This window comes from Neovison vison, chromosome 5 (genome assembly GCF_020171115.1).
Source record: "Neovison vison isolate M4711 chromosome 5, ASM_NN_V1, whole genome shotgun sequence".
Classification (NCBI taxonomy): Eukaryota; Metazoa; Chordata; class Mammalia; order Carnivora; family Mustelidae; genus Neogale; species Neogale vison.
Genome location: NC_058095.1, coordinates 18,099,254 through 18,119,117, shown reverse-complemented (window position 1 = coordinate 18,119,117; position 19,864 = coordinate 18,099,254). Strand labels below are relative to the sequence as shown.

Here is a 19,864-nt window from a genome sequence, read left to right as displayed (position 1 = left end):
TCTGCTGTACCTCAGAGGGCAGGGTATCATCCACCAGGATGTTGGGGCCGGTGGCATCAGGGCCAAAAGCCCAGATGGAACGTGCAGCCAGCAGATCCCAATCGTACTTGGTCTGGAAGAATTCTCCGAGTTTCTTCCTGGGGGGAAGAAGGAGACAATGAAGGCATCCGGCAGCTCTGTTGATTCCTGCCTGCTGAGGTCACAGATCCTGCCTTCCTGGAGGACAGTTCGATTCCTGGGACAGGTGGTGTTAGAGACTGGGTGGGCAGGCTGTGGCGCCTCATCTCCTTTCAGCCTGGGAACCACAGCCACGTTCTCACCTGTTCCACGTGATCTGGACCACCTCGTTCTCTATGTCCTCGGCGAGGCCCTTCTCAAGGGGCTCAGCAATCATGGTGATCTTGTTCCTAGTAATAACGGACACAGGTAACGATAAAGATCAGCCGGACTTGCAGAAGGGGCATTCCTAAGAAAAGGCTGGCAAGGCAGTGACACCAGTAGAAGCCAGAGGGCTAGAGTAGAGCAAAAAGGGTTCATCTTCTTCTTTCATTCAAATCTATCACTCTTTAAAACAGTGTGGTCTTGGGGCGCCTGGCTGGCTCAGTCAGTGCAGCAGGTGGCTCTTGATCTCAGGGTTGTGACTTTGAGCCCCATGCTGGGTGTAGAGATCACTTAAAAATAGAATCTTAAAAAAACCAAAAAACTGGAGCTGCTGCTAGGGCAACATTTTAAGATGATCATATTATACAGAAAGACAAGGCCACTCATTCTTGGGGTACCTCCAGCGTCATGTCTACAGGCCTAAGGGATGAGAGTGCTGGGGTAAAATTCAAGCATCCTAAGACCCCATCCCAAGGCTTGGGGGTCTCTTTCTCCACAGTGCTTGTGATCAGGGTGGAGAGGCGTGGGGAGAGGAGAGTGTCCCCTGTCCATCCCAGGGGCACTCGAACCCACCAGCTCAGTTTTTCTATTTTTTAGATTTTTTTAAAATTTATTCGACAGATCACAAGTAGGCAGAGAGACAGGCAGAGAGAGGAGGAAGCAGGCTCCCTGCTGAGCAGAGAGCCTGATGTGGGGCTTGATCCCAGGACCCTGAGACCATGACCTGAGCTGAAGGCAGAGGCTTTAACCCACTGAGCCACCCAGGAGTGCCCCTCCCCAGCTCACTTCTTATTGGGTGTTTCAGCAAAGCACTTGAGTGAAGATGTTTCCACTACCGTCTCACAAAATGTGACAACAGGGTCAGCCACCTGGGGAACAGAATAAATTGTTAGGCAAGGTCTCAATTTGTTGGAAGGACAACCTTGTGCCAAAGGGAATTCTGAGGTCACCACCTCTGCGACAACACTCCGTTCTCAATCAGCGTCGGCAACAAGCCCCACAGCGGGCGCAAAGTGCAGACCGGCACTAAGCAGCCTGAGAAAACCTAGCAGACTGTGGAGTTTGTGTTCCTCAGCCAAGGGTAAGTGTGAGTTGAACCTGGGCATAAATGATAGTCCCTCAGGGTCTCTTCCAACATCCGTTCAGCCAACCCCCCCCACCGCTCACTGAACATCGCATGGCTCTGTCACTGTGGTCACTAGGGACAGCCTGGCAGGTCCCCATTCCACTCTCCCAGAAGCTCCCACAGGGCTGGCTACTGGGAACCCAGTGTCTTCCAGAGCACCTATCCTCGGCACATCAGGAGAAGCGCTTAAGAAAGGTACATGAGGGCACCCGCCCCCACCATCACAGGGGCTGGGAGAAAACACGTCTACCAAAAAGGCGCACTTGAACTGAGGGGCTGTATCATGACCTGAGAGCAAACTCAGGAGGGCCAGTCCTCACTCCCTGAAACCATCCACTGAGCCCTCACTGCCAAAGATGGGTTGTGTAACTGTTTTTTTTAACAGAAGACCAAGAATCACTTTGGCTTGGGAGCTTTGACTTTAAACGTATGACACTGAGAATAACCCTGTAGAAAGGGCCAAACCAGATCTCAAATACCTTCCCATATAGGGAGCAACAGGTCATGCTCTTCCCAAACACACCTCCTCCCCTAGCAACCCCCTCTTTATGCAGGCTTTCCAGGCGAATCAAGGGTTCGGATACTTATAAAATCAGTCTGGAGCCATGAGTCAAGCTCCTGGCCAGGCAGGCGCTCAAGAAAGGGGACGCTAACTTACCTTGATGTCGATCTCTGAGTACATCTTCCGCAAGTCGTGCATCACACAGTCCAGGTAGAGCTCCCCGGTACCCAGAATCACATGCTCCCCGGACTCTTCCACCTGAAATGCAACAGCCCTGGGGGTCACAGCCTGGACCTCTTGTGCCAGTCACAACAGCTAGCAACAGAAGCAACGCAACGAGCCCAGGAGGCGGTGCCTGAACCCAGTCTCAGCGAGCCACTGCTCAGCCTCAGTTCTAGCCTCTTCAAGAAGGACCAGTGGGGAGCAGGGGCCGACGGGTTAATTCTCAAGACACTTGGACCATTCAGCATAGTGCTGCTAGGCATAAGGTCACTGACTTATTCCCGTCACAACCATTTAGGGAACACTCTGCCCTATGTCTAAGGACATAAGCTGACCCCTCAGCCCCAGCCAGCTACTCAGAAAAGTACGCCAGAAGGCTCAGGAATGCAGAAGGATCAAAATGACTCACTTTTGCCTCTATATTTTCTGGACACATATCCAGGACACATCTCTTTCCCATACCGTGGGCTATGAACACACACATGTGCATTCTCACCCTCTCCCCAACATGTCCTGCTTTGAGATGACAGCAGCAGATGGGAACATCTGCTCCTGACGCAGTCTGCTAGAAGCAGATCAGACACCCCTGGTGGACGTGAAGCTGTGGGCAGCACCGACCCGTCGGCTGGGCAGTGGGGCCTGGTAGCTCATGCACGCCTTGAGCGTACCTTGGTGGTGAGGGATGGATAGCTCTTGTTGACCTTGCGCAGACCGTCCAGCATCTTGGGCAGCTCTGAGGGGTTGACCGGTTCCACAGCAATCTTGATAACAGACGTGGTGTTGAACTTCAGGGGCCGGAAAATCTGAGCCTGAAATTCAAAATGCAGAAGAATGAGGGCCCCTGGCCTGAGTGGGCACCAGAGGTGCAGAGGTCAGAGAGGAGCAGACCACCCCCACCAGGAGCCATTATGCTGCTTGGAGTTACTCCTGCACACTCTGGCAGAACAAAGAGGGAAAGATAAAGGAACTCCCTGTAGTTCCTAGCCTCTGAGCAGAGTACAGGGAGAGTCAAGCAGGGTCAGATGTAGAACACTGAGCCTTGCTGAGGCCCAGAACCAGGAAGTAGCCATGACTCCAGGTTAGTACCCCGTGAGTTCTGCTGCTGGTTGTTCATGGGCGTTATGGCTCCATGTGACCCTCTAGCTCAAATAAACCAGCTGCCTTTTCAAAAACTCTACCTCCTCATTGCCTCGAGGTTCAGTTATGGTCGCTGTCTTCACAATTGGTTGATCAACACCTTCGATCAGAACCCAGTTGCCAGCAGGAACACGGTTCACCTCAATGTGGTACCTGGAGCAACAGAGAAGTGAAATAAGGAGGGGTGCCAGGCACTGAGCCAGGAGCAGGGGTGAAGCAGAGAGACACATTCCAGCAGGGGAGGGACACAATAAACAACCAATCATAAAACCTCACATATGTATAGGTGACACCTTGTCAATGCAAAGGTTAGGGGTGCCACCCGCCCCCCCCCCGAGTTGAAACTCCACGTCTATGTGCTGACTCCTCCCAAAACTTAACTACTAACAGCCTACTGTTGGCTATGATAACATAAATAATCGAGTAACACATATTCTGTGTGTTATATGTATTCTACACTGTATTCTTATAATAAACTAAAGAAAAAAGAAAATACTAAGTTAAGTCCTAAACAAGAGAAAATATGTTTATAGGACTATAGCGTACTTATTGAAAAAAAAAAAAAACAACAACAAAAAAACAAAAACCCACATTAAAGTGGACCCATGTAGTTCAAATCTGTGTTGCTCAAGGGTCAAGTGGAGTTACCAACAGATTAGCACATGAGAGAAAAGCCTGTCGTACTATAAGAGGACTAGAGGAAAACCCAGTTCCAGTTAGTACTAGTGGTAAGCAAGGCACTGGCCAAGGGGTACATGGTAAAGACATGCCAAAAGCATCATAAAAGATACTGTAACTGTCCTGGCTCATCAGTCTTCTACCTTCTTGGGAGCGGGAATGGGTGGGCCTGGAGTAGGGGACGGGGGCTGTCGGCAAGGTGCGGCAGCACTGTCAGGAACAGGACTGCCTCCGCTCTGCTTGCGCTCTGCTTGCTAGCTGAGAAGCCAAACTTAGGAACTCACAAGCAGCCCAGAGGCCCAAGCTAAGTCTGATTCTGCAGATGGGGGAGCTACAAGGGATCCAGCAAAATCTTCTGTCTTAGTCAAAGAATAGTCAGTGGAGGCTGGGAGACCATTTCTTTTGGGAAGAAACATAGAGGTTATGACTTAGGAACACAGAAAAGGAAGAGAGGATTAAGAGTAAAAATAGAAATCCTGCCACCAAAGTTTATACAGGCCATTCAAAACGCAAAGGCAAGGCTCTTGGCATTATCCCAAGAGTAGCTGGCTTTTGGCCCTAGCAACTCTGGGTAGTAAGAACTGGAAGTCAACAGATGTGAGGGAGGGTCAGCTGATCTATTGTAGGGGGCCATGCAGCTACTGTGCTTTCAAGCAGGACCATTCCCTCCGGCTCCTTGTGGTGGCTCCAGTGACAAGGCCAAGGTGTGCCTCTATGGGCTCTGGTTGGTGGTACCTGGCTACAGAGATCCAGAGGCGGCCCACGGTGCATATCTGGGAGTCCTCCTCATCCTCCAGGGTGTAGTTCTCCCCCAGCACCTTCACAGGCTGCCCGGCATGGATGGTGCCGCTCAGCACCCGGCCAAAGGCATGAAACTGAACTCCATCATCTGTGCTGTACATCTTTGTAGTGTGGCACATCAGGGGACCCTGGAGATGGGGATGGAGTGCGGGGTCAACCACACATATTCCCACGGTAAATACCACGGTCTCTATCTCCCTTGATAGCAATGACATGAGGTCCGAGAAAAGACCGCCCAGACCTAGAGGAAGATGCGTCAATCTCCTGGGAAAATTCCAAACCATGCCCTGACCCCTGCTTAGTTAACAGATGTCACAGGCAGAGCCAACAGAACTCTTTTCCTTTTCTTTAGGGGGATGAGGGCAATGGCAAAGAAAAGCAGGTTTAAGATGGCAGACGGGCACTATTCACTTGCAAAATTACAAGTTGCTTGTCCCAAATTCTTTCCGAAGATGGAACTCAGTTCTCAACCGGTTGGGTGTTTATGCCAAGAAACTAGGCTGACTTAGGAACGGCTGGGAAAGACTGTTCTATTTTTTTATTTTAAATTTTATTTATTTACTTATTTTTAAAGTAAGCTGTACACTCAGTGCGGATCTTGAACTCATGACCCTGAGATCATTGCTCACACGCTCTACTGATGGAGCCAGTCAGGCACCCCTGGGAAAGATCTTTTTAAAGCCCAAGGCTAACAAGGTTAGCTCCCATTTGTTGAATCTTTACTCTCTGTCAGACACCGCGCGAACACAGTATAATACTTTCTCTATCTTATTCAATTCCTGTAACAATCCCATACAAATTATTATCCTCATTTTACAGACCAAGACTCTTAGAAAGACTGAATAATGATCCCAAGCTCACACCACCGTAACACCAGGCTCTGAATCCAGGTCTCTTGAACTTTGCTCACGGAGAGTGGGTGACAAGCAAGGATGGAAAGAAGGCATTCTTTCTATGACCCAGAAAACAACTTCCCCACACACAAGGGAACAAACATTAAGAGAAATAGGGGCTTTCCCTTACGTCGGGGTCACAGTCGCTCATGGCCTCGCCGAGATCAGAATCCACGCCACCGGTGTAGGTGTGCTCAATCTTGGGCTTGGCGCCCACCTTTGGAGAGGGGATATGCTGCACACACATGTCCACAAAGCCTGTAGAGGGAGAAGAGCAGGCCATTAGCATACGCCCTCACAGGGGAAGTGGGTGGCGAGTTATGGGTCTACTTGTGATGGCCAGAGAGCTAAAAGCGAGTGGCGAGTTATGGGTCTACTTGTGATGGCCAGAGAGCTAAAAGCGAGGGGACTGATGTTCAGCTCTGAAACTTAGAGCGCCACACTTACGCCAGGGAAGAGTAAGAAGCAGGGCTCAGTGGTTCCGTGGAACTCAGCAGACATAAATTTTCAAGTATCTCTACCAATCCACAATCTTTCAATGAATATAAACACTCACTGAGTGCTTACACTAAGTACCCCATCTCTTTAAGATCTACTTAGAACAATCCCTAAATTGATTCTTTCATTTTGGGAAACACCGCACATGTTTCTGTTCTATACATGTTCCTGTTTTCCTAACAGCTAATGAGCCACGCCAGAGAGGTCCTCCGTTAGCACCCTGCTAAAGGCAGATCTGTTTTCAGTGGGTATCTCCTAGGCTGGGCTGATGGCCTGCCCAGAATGAACTACTAGAATTAGCCCTTGGAGGATTCAGACACCTAATTCCCACCCGACTCAGAACCAAGAGACTGCTGAAGGGGCCCTTAGCCATTGCCTTTTCTGCCTCCCTTATTTTACAGATGAGAAATAGAGTCACAGAAGAACTGGGGGGCTGGCCCAGGGTCTCACCACATGGAAGGGTCAGGGCCATAACAGGAGCAAGACTCAGGTCTTTTCCTAACCAGGCTGGGGCTTCTTCCACTGAGGCACCTGCCTTCCGTGTCACTCAAACAGAGGAGACAGGAGTTCGGGGGAAAGAAATCCGAGCCGGGTGCTTTCCCACTACTTCATATCCCTCAGGAGTCTACCTTCCTGACGGGCTCCTGGCAAAAACACTAGAACCTCAGAATCTGCTTCCCCATCTCCTTTATTTGCATGCTCCTCCTGGTAGGGAAATATAATTGCTTCTGTTTCCCAAGAGAGTCCTTGGTACCGTCCACTGAAGAAGAGAGCTGGGAGAAAATCTGGGTGCCGGGCATCCCAGCCTGCAGTTTATTTACAAGAGCCTCACACCTCTGAACACCCCTGTGGGAGGAGGAAGAGCTCCGCGTGACACCTGTGGCAGAACGTGACGATGGGGATAGGAAAGGGGCTGTGAGCTCTTCTGTTACCTGTGAACTCGCCAAAGAATTTTTTGCAGACCAGCCTGAGCAGGGGGCGGATGTTCAGCTTCAGTTCCTCCTTGGTCAGGTGAATGCCAAGCTCATCCAGAGTCCTGGGGAGGCTGGTGTCCACGTCACCCACCACCTGTGTGGGTACGAGACATGTCAGCTGCAGTGACAGCCCTAGTGTGGTGCCTGCTACCAGGGAAGGGCAGAGGGCAATTTCAAGGGTCACTCCACTAAGTTCTCTTCTATAGGAAGAGCTCTTGGCAAGGACAACCATTAGGTTCCAGGGAAATCTTCGGTACCTACTCTTTAAATCAACCCGGGGGTGGGGGTGGGGGGAAGGTTTGGTTAAATGCCCACACCAGCCAATAAACCTGGACCTCTGGAACGGACCTTCAGTGCTGCCCCCTGGTGTCTGCAAAGCAGCATCTCCTCAAACTCAGGAAATCCCTCACCCTTCCCTATTTTAGAGACTTCTCCAATTGAGAGCATCATTGCACTGGAAGGAACCAAAAAAGGTCACCTAGTAGTCCACCCACTGGTCGGGCAAAGCCAAGCTAAATCATTCTCAACAGACTCAAGGTCTCTACTGAGACAGATTCTATAAATTTCTTTTATTAATCCATTCCAGTCTGACACAAGATACTAAGCATTTTTCAGCACCAATAAATTTTAATCATGCTATTTTGTTTTGTTGTTGCTATGTTCTACTTTTTTGTCAGCTGGAATGGCCACACACATTTTGTGTAGGTGTATGTGTCCACTATGCACTGGGCTTATTAAACACTGTAATATTTTATAACTGTCTTGGGAAAAAGGTCTATGAAAATTCCCATGGGGGCGCCTGGGTGGCTCAGTGGGTTAAAGCCTCTGCTTTCGGCTCAGGTCATGATCTCAGGGTCCTGGGATGGAGCCCCGCATCGGGCTCCCTGCTTAGTAGGGAGCCTGCTTCCTCCTCCCTCTCTCTGCCTACCTCTCTGCCTACTTGTGATCTCTGTCTGTCAAATAAAATAAATAAAATCTTAAAAAAAAAAAAAAAAAAGAAAACTCCCGTGCAATGTCACCCTTTTACTTCTTTTTTCTGACTTTTAGGTAGCACAAATTCACGCAAATGCAATGCTATGCTCTTTTCTATGAAGCATCCCACGGGTTTTTTTTTTTTTAAAGATTTTATTTATTTATTTGACAGAGAAAAATCACAAGCAGGCAGAGAGGGGGAGGCAGGCGCCCTGCTGAGCAGAGAGCCTGATTTGGGGCTCTATCCCAGGACCTGGGACCATGACCTGAGCTGAAGGCAGAGGCTTTAACCCACTGAGCCACCCAGGCGCCCTGCATCCCACATGTTTAACTACATCTTTACCACTGTCTGATGGATCCTTTCTTCCTTTTTTCTAGTAAGCTCTATGCCCAACACAGGGCTTGAACTCAAGACCCGGAGATCAAGAGTCGCATGCTCTACCCACTGAGCCAGCCAGGGGCCCCATGATGCATCCTTTTCAACTTGACAAACATCACATACATACACACTCACAAAAGTCATTAAAAGCTAGCTCATAAGCCATTCTGTTAATGGATGCAAAATACTTAAATCATTTGAGATGTACCATATATTCATTTAACCTGAGTCTCATTGGTAAGCATTTAACTTATTCCCAGTTTTTTTCCCCCTGGTGTTGTAAATAATGCTTTAACTTATACATTATATACATATGTTAAACCTGGAGGACTTTCTCAACTTGATCTGTAAATCAAATCCCCACAACTGACATTATTAATTCTCAAGCATCATAATCCTTTGAATACAAAATCTTTATACCAAGTTCTCCAGAGCCTTTTCCTTCTCTATCTTTCCTCTTCACTCTGAGTTCAACAGCATCTAGAGGACTGTAGTGTTCTAGATCGAGAAGACTGGTGATCATTATCCTCATACTTAGTGATACAAAACTGAGCTGGTTTATGGGCAAGGGGAAGTGTGAGTTCACTAGCTTTTCCACCTCATGCTTACGAGGGCAGACCTGAACCAGGTGGCCTGACACACTCACCTGAGCGAGGATCTTATAAAGGGGCTCCAAGATAAACTCCACAAAGCTCCTCTGGGAGCTGCTGGTTGGGGCCTTTTTGGTGAACTTTCGTCTAAAGAGGAAAAAACAAGAGTTAGGGGTGAGCCAGCAGGGAGAAGGCATGTCACTGATCCTAAGGGTATATCTCCTAAAGTTCTGAATCTGAGCAGGGTCAAAGGGAAGGAGTGTGTATGTGATCATAACATTTCCAAAGAGAGATTCCTGAGAGGGCATATGGTTCTGACTCGCACGCATGCCTAAACTGAGCTGTGAACGTCCTCAAGAGGAACAGCTTCATTCTGCTAAGAGCTCATGAAGCCACTCCACTTACAGGATGCAAGATCATGGCTTATAAAAATGTAGGTTTTAATCTTAGGAACTCTTTCTCTGTCACCACTTCCTGGGAAAATGGATTCTCCCTCTAGAGAGTCATTTCCCCACTCTACTTACGTTTTGGGGTTGAAATAAATGTCACCCCAGAGTCTTTTAGCAAATTCCTGGTAGTTAATGTCACCTGTAAGAGAAGACATACGATTATAACCTGCCCAAGTACTGTTTGAAAGTCTGTTTCAGGTGTGTAAGTGGTTTACAGCTGAGGAATTCTAGCATCTTCCTTTCCAAGGTCTCAACATTTCCTTCAGGCAGGCAGACAAAGATAGCACTGGCCCAATGTCAACAAGACTATGCTGAAGCCAAAATGAGCACCTAGATGGCTCTCTGAGCTATGGACAAGGGTACGATTTATACTCTTTCCTGCGAGAAAACAGGCTCAACTATTCACATGTTACGCTCTACAAACACTGTTCCTTCTAGAAGTGGAGCTTAATGGCTCCCTCATTCTTCCTGGATCTACAGAAACTCTCTGCAGCCAGTGTGGGCAGTCTCCCGGCTGCAGTGCCATGCTGAAGTTCTGACTAGCCCTAAGCTTCTGGAAGGCAGACAGCCAGTCCTCTGGAGAGAAAAACACCAAAGCCAACCTTCATCTCATCTTTTACCAATTAATCTTTTTAGTTTGACTGTAACCCTTAATCCTGGTCAGTCTAAGCCAAGCAATGGGGCCTTTTAAAATTCAAGATCTTCTCAGTCAAGAGCTCCTGTAATAAAGTCAGCTAGATCACTGACGTCACCAACTAGCTCCCGAGTATTTCTATCCAGATGTCAGAATGTTTCCTCTCACTCGAGATGGCATACAGGGAATTCATCATCTTTTCCCTTAAAGCTATGTTCCCCTTCAGACTGTTCTCTCTCTCAGTAGGCTCCTTGGCATTTCAACCAAGTTCAAAATCTGTTTCTTCTGCACTTTGTTGATTACCAAGTTCTCCCCTTCTTTTCCCCATTAGTGAAGCTCTCTCCTCTGCACCACTGTATCTATTACACACACAGCACAGCACACTCACGCAGAGCACACTCTCAAGAACCAGGCCTAGCGTGCTACAGAAGTATAATAAACGCTCACTGAAAGAACGGGAGGATGGCTCTCCAACCCATCTCCTCCTTTTCCATCTCACAGATAATGGGAATCCAGCACTTGCAAGCCTGTATCTGAATATTGGTAGAAGTGTCTAAGTGGGTGTTCCTTCCAGCACCCTCTCCTCTCTCTGGCCCACCTTCCATCAGCTTTGCCCATGTCAGCCCACCCCAATCTTTATTTTCATTTATTAATTTTTTAAACATTACTTTGTGGCATTTTCCCCATTTATTTTATATGTATATCTTTTTTTTTTTTTTAAGATTTTATTTATTTATTTGACAGACAGAGATCACAAGTAGGCAGAGAGGCAGGCAGTGAGAGAGGAGGAAGCAGGCTCCCTGCTGAGCAGAGAGCCCGATGCGGGACTCAATCCCAGGACCCTGAGATCATGCCCTGAGCCGAAGGCAGCAGCTTAACCCACTGAGCCACCCAGGCGCCCCTATGTATATCTTTCTTAAGCAGGTTGTGAGGGAGAAGTTCGATCTTGGGAAACACATACAGCCCTCAGGATACTACAGGGGCTGGGAAAGTGGCCTGGGGACATGAATTTCATGTCTTGTTTGCTTAAGACGGCCTTAAGGATGCAGGATCATGGGAAAGAAGCCACCTCGGGACACAGGCTTCTGTCCTACCCAGAAGCATCAATCTTACTGGAGGACTTCTGGGGTTGGTATGTGAACAGGTGAGGGAACAGGGTGGAGGGAATGTTGTCAAAGCATAGAGTCAAGTTTAGGTCGGCCACCATGTAGGAAGTCTAGCTCCTGGGAAAGGAGAATTAGTTGAGGTATTGATTTACACAAGAAATCTTCCCCGTCCCCCCTCAGAGCACTCTCTGAATGTTTGGCAAAGAAGGGTCAGGGCCGCAAGCTGGTGCGGGGGAGCCTGGTGAGGGTTCTGCCCCTCAAGGTTAAGTTCAGCAAACAGATGATGCATATCCTTCTAGCAAAGGACAGGCTCTGTCTGCAGGTTTAAATGGTTGACTAAACGGAAAGAAGAGTAGTTTGTGACATGTGCGTTCATATTGCACGCTCGTAAGTGAAGTTTTATAGGAACACGGTGACACTCGTTCACTTACGTATTGTCTGCGGCTGCTTTTGTGCTCTGTCAGGGAAGTGAAATGGTGGTGACAGAGACCATGTGGCTACAGCACCCCCAATCTTTAATAGCTCCCAACTGCCTAAAGGATAAAGTCAAAATTCTTTTGTTGGGCATTTCAAACCCTCCTCGATGTGGTCCCACCCCTGCCTGCCCACAGTTTTACTTCAACTCTTCTCCTTGGTGAGACAGTCCACCAATATTAAAGGAGGCCATGCATCCAAACCACCTGCTTCTGGGCCTCCCTGCCCAACACTGCGAGTCTGGGATTCCCAGCTCCCTACTCTACACCTGTCCACCAAACCCCATCTCCTCTTGCCCAAGCTGATGCCATGCACTGATGTTCATACTCTGTGGGTTTCTGTCTACCCCCTCTTAACTAGGACAGGGCATCAACTGTGGCAGTACGGTGTGACGGGAAGGACCCCCGAGTGATTCTAGTCCCCAACCCATCAGGTTCTGTACCCTGGGCACACTTGCCCATACATGAAATGAAAAAGAAGGATTCAGTGATCTCTGATAGTCCTTCCAGAGCTAACTTTCTAGAAGTCCACGTGTGGTTTTTCACAATGACGTCAGAGCCCTCAGCTGGCTGCTCTGTAAATGAACAGTGGGTCTGAGGATGGGTAATACTCTCCGGAGGCTTAGGGCCATTTCCACTCAGGAGCTGAACCATTAATACATGGTAGTTACAGAGACGGTCTTTGCTTCACATGCTGATATAAAGAACATTCAGAAACCTATAAACTAGAACCCTCCTCAGAGGGGTTTCATTTACGGTCCATCTATTTCTCCCCGTTCCAAAGAGCCAGCTACAAACAACTAAAATATACGCCTGATGATAAAGCAGTTAAGTTACAACATAACTATCTGTACCCTGGAGCCACAGGCAATTAGAGAAAATAATTTTTAGAAATGAATTTTAATAAAACAGGCAAATGCTTATAAGCCACTGCTGAGTGAAAATCTATCGTGTGTTATTATATATTTTATATGTGTTATCTCTCTCTATAAAACGTGATCTCGCTTATGTAGAACACTCCACAGAGAGCGCTGACAAATGTCTGCAGCACTCACAATAATGAAGTTAAGGGCAGATTTGCTTTCTGGATTGGATTTTACTGTATTTCTCAGTTTTCTACAGTGAGGACGCAGTAAATATGTACATATTTTAAAGAAGAAAGTTGTATTTGCCCATTTCTTTCATAAGAGCAAGTGAAGGACAACTCTGGAGAGAACAGAAACACTGGAGCGCCAGCGCCTGTCAGCTGCAATCTCACTCCCAGAGCCTCTCCTCAGTTCTTAAAATGGGGTGATCATCACCCCCTAATGGGGCAGAAAATTCGGCCCTCAGGACACGGTTGTTATCATAGGAATCGGAGGGAACCGGGAGGCCCAGAGGCAGAGAGCGCCAGTCTCTGGAGTTGGGAAGTGGGTCCCAGGGCTCTGGCGTCAAGGCTCCCGGGACCTGTGAAATCATTCGGCCGGGCATCCCAGCGGGCTGCAAATCCAATATGAGCTCTCGGGGAGGCCTACAAAATGTCAGCGTGCCTACATACGGACAGAAAGACGCAGGAAGCACACTCACGAGAGACCCACCTCTGAGGAACAGGTCTGAGAGGGCTGCGTGGGCACGGATCACTCCCTCCAGACAGTACCTGTCTCACACGGGGAGAGATTCCTATTCCTAAAACGAGCTCCCCCTTCCTCCACTTCTTCCCCAGGCACCTTTATCTTTCTATTCTTTAGGAACCACTTAGCCAAAAGAAGGGATCTAGGGGCCAAAGAGAGTGACAATAATGGTTGTGACAATAACAGCTGATAAGCTGCTCCCCCAGGCATGAAGCCACTTCGGAACTCTTCCGCAGGAAAGGCGGACATGGCTCCGGGGAAGCTGGGAGGCAGACTGCCAGCCGGAGCTTACCGAAGGTGTCAGCATAGATCTTGGCAAAGGAGCCCAGCGTGAAGCAGATGCTGTACTGGGAGCTGGAGAAGCAGACGTTGCCCAGGAGTGGGGAAAGGATCAGGTTCTCATCCGTGGAATACATGCTGAAACAGAGAGAGTCGTGAGTGCAGAGCCAGGACAAGCAGCAACACCGACACCGCACAGGGGTCCCACCACTCAGGGTCCCAGCCTCTCTCCAGCCCTTGCCCTCGGCACGTGCCGGCATCACACACTCAGCTTTGCCAGCAGCCTGGCCCAAGAAAGTGGACACGGTGGAGTCGCGTCCTAGCTCCCGGGAACGAGCTGATTTCTCAGAGCCGGGAACTTCATGCACGATCCCAGATAAGTTAACCACACCAGACAGACAAGGGGAAACTTGGAGGTCAGAGACAAAGCTCTTGGAAAACAGGAAATCAATCTAATGTGGAAGAGGAGTGTATTTTGAAGAAATCTCAATTTCACAAACACAGACATAAACACTAGAAATGGATAAATAACAGAAGGGTAACTTTGCTCCCCGCTCTAATTACACTGTTCTTTTTTTTTTTAAAGATTTTATTTATTTATTTGTCAGAGAGAGAGGGAGAGAGAGCGAGCACAGGCAGACAGAGAGGCAGGCAGAGGCAGAGGGAGAAGCAGGCTCCCTGCCGAGCAAGAAGCCCGATGTGGGACTCGATCCCAGGATGCTGGGATCATGACCTGAGCTGAAGGCAGCTGCTTAACCAACTGAGCCACCCAGGCGTCCCTAATTACCCTGTTCTTTATTGTTTTATTTGGCTTTGTTATACAAATTCACATTAAAATTTTGTCTTAAAAGCCATGCAGAAGCCACAGCATCCCACGTTCACTGACATTTAAAAGAAAACCAGTTGAACACAGGAATCCAATCCATAATCCTAGCCTTACTGACAGATTGTTTTATGGAATTTCGTTCTTTCCAGATTTTATTTATCTATTTGACAGAGACAGTGAGAGAAAGCGGGTGCGCATGCGAACAAGGGCACAAGCAGAGGGAGGTGCAGGGTGAGGGAGAGGGAGAAGCAGCCTCTCCAAGGAGCAGGGAGCCTGATGTGGGGCTCAATCCCAGGCCATAACCTGAGCCAAAGGCAGACGCATAACCAACTGAGTCACCCAGGTGCTGTTTTACAGAATGTCTTAACTCATTTTATTATTAATTTAAAAAATATTTTATTTATTTATTTGAGAGAGAAAGAGAGAATGAGATAGCATGAGAGGGGAGAGGTCATAGGGAGAAGCAGACTCCCACTCAGCAGGGAGCCCGATGTGGGACTTGATCCCCAGACTCGGGATAATGACCGAAGCTGAAGGCTGTTGCTTAACCAACTGAGCCACGCAGGCACCCAAGAATTTAGAGGTGAAAGTACTGACTTATAAAGAGCAGTTCCCTACCTATTCCACCGTCTCTCAAGTTATACTCCCCAGAAGCAGCTGCTTTCAACTTTTTTTTTAATAACTTTTTTTTTAAAGATTTATTTATTTATTTGACAGAGATCACAAGCAGGTGGAGAGAGAGGAAGGGAAGCAGGCTCCCTGCTGAACAGAGAGCCCGATGCGGGGCTCGATCCCAGGACCCTGGGATTATGACCTGAGCTGAAGGCAGAAGCTTTAACCCACTGAGCCACCAGGCACCCCTGCTTTCAACTCTTTTAGCTCGTAGACCACTTGCCCCGTACTTCTAAAGAAAATGTTTATGTTGCCCTCAATTTGTTTAGAGGCTGAGATCGGACTTCCTAGTCTGGTGATCAGGATTTACCCCATCCCCTACTTTAACAGGGATGCACAGAGACGTCTAACATTTCATTTTGGGGCTCCTAATGTTATGTTAGTCTCCAGTCATTCTTAGCCCTTCTGGGGCCAGGGATAGGAGATCGCTGTTGAAATTAGGACTACATACTGAGGAGGCTCCTGAAGGTAAATCTGGCCATGGAGATACTATCCCCAGTCCTTAACTGGAGAGGTCTTCCCTCAAAAGAACAGCTTTGTCCTGGGCCCTTTGAGGGGCCTCAAGAAGTCATGCAGTCCATCTGTCAGCCTTCAGATAAGACTGTGGTTAAGATATATTTATAACCTATTCTTCCAAGTCACCTTGATACCACGTTCTAAAGTCTCCCAGCTGTCACTCATACTTGTTAATAGAAGCCTGAGATGCATCTTGCTGAAAAGCAACCAGGGCCACAGAAACAACAGCCAAGAGTTCCTTCATTTACTGAGTCTGCGTTAGAAGGTAACAGCAGCTAATGATTCATTGGGCAGGTCCTGTATGCTAAGCAGTGTGCTCAGCGTGTTGCATCAAATATCTATCAGGCTTCTTAAAACATCCCATTTAGGCTAACATTATTATTATTCCCCTTTCACAGAAGTGGAAGCTGAGGCTCTAGGAGCATAAGTCACTTGCCCAGCTTCACACACTTGGTATGGGGTAAAAGTGAGACCAGCTCTAGAGGCCCAGGTACTGAGCATGATGCAGAAGTGAACATGTGTGTTCAGCTGCACAGCTGGTGAAGGCCCAGTGTCAATGAGGACAAGGGTGTTGAATCAAACCCTAGAGGAACCTGGAACATGCCCAGAGCCTGGTCCAAAAAGCCCATTAAGCACTCCCAAGAGATCAGCATTGCCTCCCACGGGTGTTCAAGGTGAAGACTGATAAAACACAGAGCTCCCAAGGACAGGAAAGCCATGCCCGGGGTCCTATACCTTATGAGTCCATTGACCTCATCCACGATGTGCCGCAGCTTGTAATAAGCATCGGTGGGAGGCAGCTTCAGCTCCAGAATCAGCCGGTCAATCTTGTTGATGCACACGGTGACTGCCAGCCTCTCCTGCACTGCGTGCTTGATCAGCCGCTCTGTGTTCAGCATCACCTGAGACACACAAGGCCCAGAAGGGGTGAGAAGAGCAAAACGGGCAGAAAAGTCCAGAGCAAAGTCAAAGAGGGTACTATCAGAAAATATGAAATATGAGGAAAAGAGGACCTGGGGAAATAGATTGTTGGGTGGAAGCAGAGGGTATGTAGGCCAGAGGCTGATCAGGACCTTGAAGAGGGCACCTGGCAGGACAGACAACCACACAAATGATGCTGGGAGCCGGGTCTCTCAGGCCTGGAGAAGGGGTGGAGCCAGGCCCAGGGAGCACTTGGGGTGCTGGACGGAAGTGCAGGTATTATGATCGACACACACTTTCTTCTTTTTTTATTGTTAATCACGTTTCCTGTACATGCGCAGAAATTGTTATGGATGTGTGCGGGGATGCCTGTGTTCAGTGAAAGGGTCTAGAAGGAATGGACCCCAAAGCAGTGAACACATCCTGATCTTTATTTCTAAATACTAGTCCCCACTGTAAGGAGCCAGAACTCCTTAAGAAACAGCTGATTCCAGGGGCGCCTGGGTGGCTCAGTGGGTTAATCCGCTGCCTTCGGCTCAGGTCATGATCTCAGGGTCCTGGGATCGAGTCCCGCATCGGGCTCTCTGGTCAGCAGGGAGCCTGCTTTCTCCTCTCTCTCTCTGCCTGCCTCTCTGCCTACTTGTGATCTCTCTCTGTCAAATAAATAAATAAAATCTTTAAAAAAAAAAAAAAAAGAAAAGAAACAGCTGATTCCAGAATTGGGGCAGAGAAAGCACAAAATGAGTCTAGAACATCTTTTTATGCCTAAGAAAAAGGAAGTACTTGAAAGAAGATGGGACATGTCAAAAAGACAAAGAAGTCAACCCAAAAGAGCTCTACCTAACTGAATCTGGGATGGGCAGAGTATCAAGATATGGATAAGGGTATCAAGTAAGGATAGCAGTGGAGTATAACCCACCAATGAAATAAAAATCCGTGTATCCATATTGACAATAAGTAAACAAATGAGGGAGAAGGGAAAGTTCTTCCTTAAAACTGAATTCCAACCAAAAAATATAGAAGGAATAATAAAAGTTAGAAAATCACCATGTGCAACTACTATGGAAATAAACTAGGAATGATCTATGGAAGATACAACTTAGGGCTGGAGGGTGTGACTCCTAGTCTTGGGGTCAAGAGTTTGAGCCCCATGTTAGGTGCAAAGAGTAAAGAAATGTGGGGCACCTGGGTGGTTCTGTTGGTCAAGCTTCCAATTCTAGGTTTTGTCTTAGGTCGTGATCTGATGAGTCACGGAACTGAGCCTAGCATCTGCCTCTGCACTCAGTGGGGAATTGGCTTGAGATTCACTCCCTCTGCCCCTCCCCAACCTGTATGCACTCTTTCTCTCTCAAATGAATAAATAAATCTTAAGAAAAAAAGTAACATGGACACCTGAGTGGCTCGGTTGGTTAAGTGGCTGCCTTCAGCTCAGGTTACGATCCCAGGGTCCTGGGATCAAGTCCCACGTCAGGCTCCCAGCTCAGTGCGGAGCCTGCTTCTCCCTCTCACTCTGCCTGCTGCTCCCCCTGCTTGTGCTCACTTGCTCTCTCTTTCTCTGGCAAATAAATAAAATCTTTAAAAAAAAAATGAAAAGAAAAAGAAGAAGAAAAAAGTAATGGATGATAAAACTAGCACGCAAAGTTTGGAAAGGAGAATGTATATACAGACTCAATATATAGCCCCACAAATTATTTATTACTAAAGGGAAAATAGTAACTTTACACTGGGGAAACCTGGCAAACCCACCTGAACCGAGCGACCAAAGTTAGTATCACCAGTAATGGGATAAAGTGACACCCAGGACGTCCTGAAGTGACGGGACTAAGAAGGACACAACTATGTTCATGTAGCATTCCTGCCAAAAATAACCTGAACGTAATCATGAGTGAACATTCAGCAAACCCAAACGGAGACATTCTATAAAACAAATACAGCTTACCCTCTTCAAAAATGCCATCACAAAGGACCAAGAAAGGTTACTGAACAGTTTCAATTAAGAGACTCAGGGACTGAATGCTAGCCAGCATCCTTGATCAGGAAAAAAGTAAATTCCACGAAGGACACTACTGGGACAGTAAGATCCAGAGAAAAAGATCTATATAATATATTCTATCAGTGTTAAATTCCCTGATTTTGATAATTGTATTTTGGTCACGTCAGTGAATGTCCTTGTGCGAGCACGTGTACAGAGAAAGAATTACAAAGCAGATGAGAGTGCACTCCTTGTACCGTTTTTGCAACTTTTCAATAAATTTGAAATTATTCCAAAATGAAGTCAATTAGGAAAGGGGGTTAAAAAAGCAACTCTGGCTCCCTCTGCTGGCTATCTCATCAACGACAACATAAACAGGATTAGCCAAATTACCTATCTTTCAATTTAGAAATATACAAGACACCTTGGGCCTTTTAACTCCAGTCTCTCTAGTTACGAAAAGCGCATTAATATTTAAAATCAATTTACATGAATATACTTGCCTCCTTCTCTTTTAATTACATTTGTCATTTTATTTTGGGTCCTATCATTTTGAGCCTCACTGAGCAGGGAGTGAGGGACTCACACTGAGAACTAATTTTGAACGTCATATGCTGCCTTAATTTCAGAGCAAACGTAAGCCTTAATCCCACAGACTTGTAATCATCTCTGATTACACTCTGGGCATTGGGTGGGGCAACCCCAACAGGGAGGAGGGGTCATAAGAGTAGAGGCAGACTCACGCCTTCAGCGGCATCAATGAACAGGACAACTCCATCTGAGATGCGCAAGCCAGCCGTGACCTCATCAGAAAAATTCACATGTCCTGTAAGACAAATACCAAGTAAGTCACTACCAGCAGGGTACCAGGATGAGGCACAATTAACGTGTAGGAGGTCTGAGGGAACACTGCAAAGCATGTGAACCCCCAAATATGCCCTTTCCCTTCTCCCCCACGGCTCCCTGCCATGTATAAAGTTCCACCAGTTAGAGTCACATGCTTGGATTAAACTTTCATACAGCAGGTCCCCAAACATCAAAAGCACAAAGTGTGCTCTGTATGCCCTAGGAGGACATAACAGATCGACATTCACACACCAACTTGGTCTCAACAGCAGTCAGCAGAGTTCTGCGGGGGGCACAGGACAATTTAGAGGCAGGAGAAAGGGCAAGAAGGGCCTGGTGCACAGGAGACTATTCCTGGCAAGGTGCTGCTGGTGGCAGACAGAGGCTGAGAGGTATCAGGGCACTGG

The 19,864-nt window shown here is 47.7% G+C and overlaps 1 protein-coding gene across 1 annotated transcript in view; it reads right to left on the bottom strand.

Moving 5' to 3' along the window:
- Positions 1 to 19,864, bottom strand: part of EFTUD2 (elongation factor Tu GTP binding domain containing 2) — a 42,438-nt gene that overhangs the window by 3,045 nt on the left and 19,529 nt on the right. The window contains exons 9-22 of the mRNA XM_044247750.1: positions 19,355 to 19,437; positions 16,454 to 16,620; positions 13,718 to 13,842; positions 9,678 to 9,741; positions 9,210 to 9,300; positions 7,171 to 7,306; positions 5,871 to 5,998; positions 4,782 to 4,975; positions 3,410 to 3,521; positions 2,900 to 3,040; positions 2,166 to 2,267; positions 1,168 to 1,250; positions 321 to 407; positions 11 to 137 (exon numbers count right to left, since the gene is read on the bottom strand). Coding sequence (XP_044103685.1) covers positions 11 to 137; positions 321 to 407; positions 1,168 to 1,250; positions 2,166 to 2,267; positions 2,900 to 3,040; positions 3,410 to 3,521; positions 4,782 to 4,975; positions 5,871 to 5,998; positions 7,171 to 7,306; positions 9,210 to 9,300; positions 9,678 to 9,741; positions 13,718 to 13,842; positions 16,454 to 16,620; positions 19,355 to 19,437 — 1,640 coding nt within the window. The remainder of the gene's footprint in view (positions 1 to 10; positions 138 to 320; positions 408 to 1,167; positions 1,251 to 2,165; positions 2,268 to 2,899; positions 3,041 to 3,409; positions 3,522 to 4,781; positions 4,976 to 5,870; positions 5,999 to 7,170; positions 7,307 to 9,209; positions 9,301 to 9,677; positions 9,742 to 13,717; positions 13,843 to 16,453; positions 16,621 to 19,354; positions 19,438 to 19,864) is intronic.